At 41.0% G+C, this 7,162-nt stretch overlaps 1 protein-coding gene and 1 long non-coding RNA gene across 2 annotated transcripts in view; one reads left to right on the top strand and one right to left on the bottom strand.

Moving 5' to 3' along the window:
• Positions 1-1,914, top strand: part of Axdnd1 (axonemal dynein light chain domain containing 1) — a 72,401-nt gene extending 70,487 nt beyond the window's left edge. Inside the window, exon 24 of the mRNA XM_048356701.1 lies at positions 564-1,914. Within this exon, the coding sequence (XP_048212658.1) occupies positions 564-978 (415 nt within the window). The 3' untranslated portion in view covers positions 979-1,914. The remainder of the gene's footprint in view (positions 1-563) is intronic.
• Positions 1,915-4,363: 2,449 nt separating this feature from the next.
• LOC125359153 lies at positions 4,364-6,301 on the bottom strand. The gene is made up of 2 exons (XR_007212503.1): positions 6,110-6,301; positions 4,364-5,141 (listed from the first exon to the last, which is right to left on the bottom strand). It is a non-coding gene; the product is annotated as an uncharacterized LOC125359153 (long non-coding RNA).
• Positions 6,302-7,162: the final 861 nt, after the last annotated feature.

The following is a 7,162-nucleotide window of genomic DNA, read 5'->3' as shown; positions in this document are numbered from 1 at the left end:
CACTTTCTCTCCCTCATCATCCTACATACTAATCCTTCTCTTTGAAACACTTCAGAAACAATGTCCATCATTACTATTTCAAATATAAAGCAATACATATATAGAAACTCAGATTGTGGTTGTTTTTCAAAAGTGCATCTTTTCTGGAGTATAAGAAATTTAAATTTTTTCTGGTTTTAAAGGTACTAAGAAGAATGGACACTACTGGATTTAGTTTGTTCTATCACATTAATTACATGAAGTTAAAGTTTACTGAAAGGGGATTCCCTGGCTATTGATGGGAAATTTCAAATACCCAAAAGTCAGATTTCCCTAAGAAATGATAAATATGTTGTATTCTTAAATCACAGCATGATGTCAACTCTAACATAACAAGAGTGAATTCTGTACCTCAGTTCTTGGTTAATCAGTGAAACTCTTGCTTCCTGTATTTGTACCCATTAGAAAGATTTGTCTAATCCCCATCACTTTGTTTTTATTTTTACAAAATGAGTTTCTATATCAAACATATCTTTTCACCCCTCTCCATTTTGTTATGTTTCACTGGACTTTATCCACACCAGAGAGGTTGAAAGCAGAGCCAGAGAGGCAGAGGAAAAGTTTGATGAAGTAAATGAGCAGCTTCAGTTTACCCTCATAAAGAATAAAAACTTGGAGAAGGAACTAGAGGAAATAGTCAAGAAATCTACAAAAGATGAGTCACAAGAAAAAGAAAATGAAAAGGAAGAGGAGAAAGAAGAACAAAACAAAGAAGAAAAGGTCACAGAAGCAAAACAAGTTACAAAAGAGAAAGAAGACGAGGAGGAAGAGGGAGAAAGGGATGATGATGATGATGAAGGAACCAAATCATTAGAAACTCCTACAAAACGTCACAAGAAAGGCAAGGGCTGCTTTCTTATTTCATTGTATTTAGGTTTTATTTATGAGAGAAAACTTGACTGCCACACAAATATTTTACCAGAGCTCTTGTGCCTTTAGTGCTGATGGTCTTAGTCTGTATTGCTCCCAGGCAGGCACAGGTGAGTGTATACACTTAATTATGTTATTCAGTCAATCAACAAAATGGAAAAACAAATAAGTCCCAATTGTAGATGAATAAAGTAACTGAGATCCAGTCTGTACTTTAAAAATTGTCAGATGGCTGATGTGGCTTACACGGTAGAGTGCCTGTTTAACAAGTGCAAAGCCTCCGATTCTACACTAATAATAATAATGCTAGTAAGCTTTTGTTGGAGGAATGGCTCAATGGTATAGCATCTGTCTGGCAAACACTAGGCCCTGAGTTCAAATCCTAGTACTGCCCCCACCCTTCTCCTCAATCCAAAATAAAATTTTTAAAAAAATCTGGCAATGATTTTTCTAAATGAAAATTGCTTATCAGAGGTAGCAACTAAGTGGAGTACAATGGTTCATTCCTGTCATCCTACCTACTTAGGACGATCCCAATTTGAGTCTGGACACAAAAATTTCTCCAACTTCTTTGTAAACAAATAACTGGGCGTAGTGTTATGGCCCGTCATAGTGGTACATCCACACTGGCTATTTGGGAGGCTAAGATCAAGCATAAAAATGGACTGAAGGTGGTAGAGCACCTCCTTAGTAAAGTGCAGGGCTCTGAGTTCAAACCTCAGTACTGCACATATTCACACAACAAATGGTGACACGATTTTACAGATAATATGTGTGGGAAGAAAAGCAGAGTTAAACATTTTAGAATATTGTTTGAGAGTCTATGTGGATAGTCATTTAAAATATGCATGTATTTCTATCTAGTAACTTCAGTCCTGAGAATAGAATCTACAGAAATTCTTGGGCAGGATGATGTGCACCTGTTGTCCAGCTACTCAAGAGGCTGAGGCTGAAAGATGATTGAGTCAAGTTTGAGAGTGGTCTGGGCAAGATACTGTCTCAAAGGATAAGATAAGATAGAACAATATTAGGAGCTGTAATATAGCTCAGTGATGGAGTGCTTGCCTAACATGAGTGAGGCCCTGGGTTTGATCCCTAGTGCTGCAGAAAAACTACTAAATAGTAAAAAAAAATTGTACAGCACATTCAGTGTATTATTAGATGTAAGAGCAAAAATAGAAACAACTTTTCTAGTCATGGAAGAATAAATGACTTTTTTTCTGTCAGTATATTTGAATATCATTCAACTATTACAGTGATCTTACAAGGAGCTTCTAATAGCAGGGAACTTTTTTTATGTTAAAACAATGAATGTAGCCATATGCTGATGACTCATTCCTGTAATTCTAGCTACTCAGGAAGCTAAGACCTGAGGATCATGGTTTGAAGCCAGCCCAAGCAGAAAAGCCCCTGAGACTCTTATCTCCAATTAACTCAAAAACCAGAAGTGGAGCTGTGGCTTAAAGTGGTAGAGTGCTAGCCTTGAGCAAAAGAGCTGAGAGACATTGCCTAGGTTCCTGAGTTCAAGCTCCACAACTGACCAAAAAAAAATATATACACATATATATCAAATGTAACAACAAGGATACGTTCTGGAGTTGGTGGCTCATGCCTATAATTCTAGGAATTCAAGAGGCTGAGGCCAACTCCAGAGACAAATCCTTGAGACTCTTATTTCCAATTAACGAAATTTAAAAAGTTGGGAGTAAAGGCATGGCTCAAGTGGCAGAGGGCTAGCATGAGTGGAAAAGCCAAGAGAGTAGATGGGTCCTGAATTCAAGCCCCAGTACCTGGTGTGCATGCACATGTATACCAACAGAAACACACACACGTATACACACACACACACACACACAGAAATAGAATATGAGCCAGGTGCTGGTGGCTCACACACTTGGGCTGAGATCTGAGGATCTCGGTTCAAGGCCAGCCCAGGCAGGAAAGTCTGTGAAACTCTCATTTCCAATAAACTACAAAAAAAAAACACTTTTTTTTTTTTTTTTTTGGCCAGTCCTGGGCCTTGGACTCAGGGCCTGAGCACCTTCCCTGGCTTCTTCCTGCTCAAGGCTAGCACTCTGCCACCTGAGCCACAGCGCCCCTTCTGGCCGTTTTCCATATATGTGGTGCTGGGGAATCGAACTGTGTAGGAGGCAAGCACTCTTGCCACTAGGCCATATTCCCAGCCCTACAAAAAATATTTTTAAGCCAGAAATGGAACTGTGGCTTACCTGGTAGAATGCTAACCTTGAGCAAAATATCTCAGAGACAGTGCCCAAGCCCTGAATTCAAGTTCCAGGACTGGCACCAAAAAAAGAAAAAAAGAAAGAAATAGAATATGACACAATTTTGGGGGAGCTACAAAGGACAATAAAGAAGCATGAACAAACAGTGCTAGATGTTGTCTCTGGGTAATGAAGGTTATGGAGAATTTTCTCCTTATTTTATGGTTGGTACTTGTTGGAGTGTCTGATTTTTTTTTTAAACCTACTCTAATTCTGCAGGAAAGAATTTTTTTTGCCAGTCCTGGGGATTGAACTAAGGGCCTGAGCACTGTCCCTGGCTTCTTTTTTTTTTTTTTTTTGCTCAAGGCTAGCACTCTGCCAGTTGAGCTACAGCGCCACTTCTGGCCTTTTTGTATATATGTGGTGCTGAGGAATCGAACCCAGGGCTTCATGTATATGAGGCAAGCTCTCTTGCCACTAGCCCATATTCCCAGCCCCAGGAAAGAATTTTTTAACTTTTCATTTTCTTACCTCTAATTACAGTTGTAGTCTTCCTCCAGTAGTTCCCAATGCCTTGAATGTTAGAGACTATAGTTGAGTTTGAGTTTCATCCCCAGCCCTAGGGTGGAGCTTATGTATGGCCTAAGCTGGTAAGAGTGGAGAGAAAGAATGGGGGATAGCAGGGGTCCAGGAATGGACTGAAGGAGTTTCCCAAGCAAGTCTTTTTTTCTCTTCTTTGCTGCTTGACTACATAGTCTCTCACTGCAGGATACAGAATTGAAGCAATTTGCTGAGCACTTAAACTTTGGGAAATGCGTGCTGTATCTCAATAACCAATTTAAAATCAAATTTTTGGCTTGTTTGTATCTTCTGGCTTTCTCTACAGAATGAAATGGAAAAACTTCTTTGTGAAGTTAAAAAGGAAGCTTGGTGCTGGGGGCTCACGCCTGTAATCCTAGCTACTCAGGAGGCTGAGATCTGAGGATTGCAGTTCAAAACCAGCCCAGGCAGAAAAGTCTATGAGACTTATCACCAATAAACTACTCAGAAAAAGCCAGAAGTAGCATTATGGCTCAGGTGGTAGAGTGCTAGCCTTGAGTACAAAGAGGCTCAGGGACAGCACCCAGGCCGAGTTTAAGCCCTAGGACCAGCAAAAACTTTAAAAAGAGTAAAAAAGCACTTAGTCAAGATATTATCACTACAATACTCTAATTGTTCTATCTTTTTACAGGAGGACACAAGGGGGGTGAATCGAAATCCTATCCTAAATCCAAGACCAAATCCAAGTAGCAAGCATTGAGCCTTGGGGCTCCCAGTGGCTTATGACCCCTGAACACACCAAGATGTTGTTGCTCAACAGCAAATCCGAGTCTCCTTTAACAGCTACAAAGCCACACTACACAAGCCAATGCCATTTCCTCTTTAAAAGAAGGACTGTGACTGTGGTGGAGTCAGTGTATTAATTTGACTATGGTAGAGCCCTGGTATATTAGTTTGCTTCACAGATTAAAAACAGCATATGCAAAAGTTTGCTAGCCTCTTTGCTTGGCTTCCTGACAGGTTTGTGACAAATGTCTGGTAGCTGTGAAGAAGATTATGTCTTTTGGAAGATGTTGAACTCCATAGAGAAGACTGGAAAGTAAAAAGATTTACTTTTTCAATTTGGAAGATAGGATTGTGATAATGCCCTTAGCTTCTGTAGCATTTTCAGATTTCTTCTGATTTCAGGCATTCTTATGATTTCTCTGATCTTCACAATATACAAATAGGCAGGGAAAGCAGAAGATGAAACTGAGGCCTGGAATGGTTAAAAGACTCACCGAGGCCACGGAGCTGATTGGTGCCAGAGCCTAAAGTTTGTTGGACTCATAGACTGTTTCATAATAGCAAAGAACTAGGAGGTCATGGCACAGATGAATTCCTTGGTTGCTTTTTTCTTTTATTTTTCCACCTTTTTTGTCTGCTCTGTTCATGATTCTAAATCCATTTAGGCATGCAAAATAGATTTTCCTGCAGAAAAAAGGTTGCAAATGACAAACAGATGTGCTGGGAAGTCACTCAGCCAGGGCTCACTCCTACCTCCTCCTCCTGACTCACTCACACCTGCCTGACTTTGGCTCCAAACACCCCTCGTGAGGTTGCTACAGGTATTCCTTTGGCTTTATCTCCTAGACTTTTAGACCTTTGCCTGCTCTTTCTTCCTCAGAAATTCCCTGCTTCCAGAGTCCCTGGCCTTAATTAAACTAAACTGGCCAGGCCTCTACTGGCCATCATCAGATTGTGAGAAGTGGGCTATACCTCAGCAATACTTGCTGCATAAATTCAGGGCAATTCTCTCCTTCACCTCTAAGGAAAGAGCATGAAATTCTTCAGACAACTGGCAGTGTTCGTGGCCTGACACATAACACTAAAGCTGCTGGCTCATGCATCACCAGCCCTGCCTTATTTGCTCTAGCAAATTTGGGACCTTCTATGTTTTACATGACAGTAGACTTTTAAAAATTAATTTCCCAGGGCTGGGAATATGGCCTAGTAGCAAGAGTGCTTGCCTCGTATTCAGGAAGCCCTGGGTTCGATTCCTCAGCAACACATATATAGAAAAGGCCAGAAGTGGCGCTGTAGCTCAAGTGGCAGAGTGCTAGCCTTGAGCAAAAAAAAAAAAAAAAAAAAAAAAAAAAAGAGAAGAAGCAAGGGACAGTGCTCAGGCCCTGAGTTTAAGGCCCAGGACTGGCCAAAAAAAAATTTTTAATTTCCCAATCTGTGGGAATGAGTGGTCATTTTAATACAAATCAGTAGCTCCCATCCCTAAACACAATAGCCTTCCTTGCTCCTTAGGATGTGTCAAACACTACATCAATCCATTGAGTAGGTTTGGTATCAATGCTAGAGCCATATCCACTACTACCTTGGTTAGAATGAGGTATTTGGAGTGGTTTGATTATAAGCCACAGGAACCCACTCTTGGCAACTTAACTTACTGAAAGGATGTTTGGGAAGCCCAGAGAATTGACTGTGGTCAGGTTACTTATGTGGTATTTTGTAGCACACAATTCCTCATTCTTGGCTTTATTAGCTTTCCATCACTACAGTGAAATACTAGAGGTAAATTAATTTATAAAGAGAAAAGATTTGTTTGTTCTGGAGGTTCCAAACCATGATTGAGCAACCCATTGCTTTGGGCCTCTAATGGCCCAAGAACATTCACTTTGTGAGGCAGGAAGCAAAAGAGAACAGAAAGAGATCAGAATCCTACAACCTCCTTCAATAGCATACTATATTAGGCCCTAAGGTTCTATTACCCCCAATGACTTGCACCCCTGGGATCAGAACTCAGGGATCATGGACCTTAGGAGGATACCACAACATTGTCTCTTCTTACCTGGAGATTAACCACTCAGATATTACTTAGGAAACTTGAATCTGGGCTTGCTTTTAAGTATTGCTACATTCTGCAGTAGAACCTAAAGCTCTAGCATACAATCTGCCATTTCTGGAATCCTAAGTAGTATCTCACTGACCAACAAGAAGCATTTTCCCACACGAAGCAGGGGATTTGATAGGCCATGTATCAGTGACTCATACCTGTAATCCTAGCTACTCAGGAGGATGAATCTGAGGATTGTAGTTCAAAACAGGCCTGGGCAGGAAAGTCCATGAGACTCTTATCTCCAATTAACCATTAAGAAGCCAGAAATAGAGCTGTAGCTCAAGTGGTTGAGTACCAGCCTTTAGCAAAAAAGCTGAGACAGTTGCCCACTCCCTGTGTTAGAACCCCAGTATAGCACGTGCACACGCACACGCGCACACACACACACCCTTACAAGATAACTGCTGTAGCCTACTGTCTACAGCCTGCTGACCTATAAAACCGAAATGCTTGCTAACCAATCCTGAGTCTGGTGCCCTCTAGCTACACTGGTATGAAGCAACCTCTAGAGCTCAGCAGAACTTCCCTTCCTCAGAAATATGGTGAGCCAGTCTATCAGAGCCTCAAGGCAATCTTTCACTTGGGATTGCTAAGCAAGTCCACC

This window comes from Perognathus longimembris, chromosome 11, assembly GCF_023159225.1.
Source record: "Perognathus longimembris pacificus isolate PPM17 chromosome 11, ASM2315922v1, whole genome shotgun sequence".
Taxonomy (NCBI): Eukaryota; Metazoa; Chordata; class Mammalia; order Rodentia; family Heteromyidae; genus Perognathus; species Perognathus longimembris.
The sequence above is the reverse complement of the archived record's forward strand: the minus strand, read 5'-3'. Positions and strand labels throughout refer to the sequence as shown.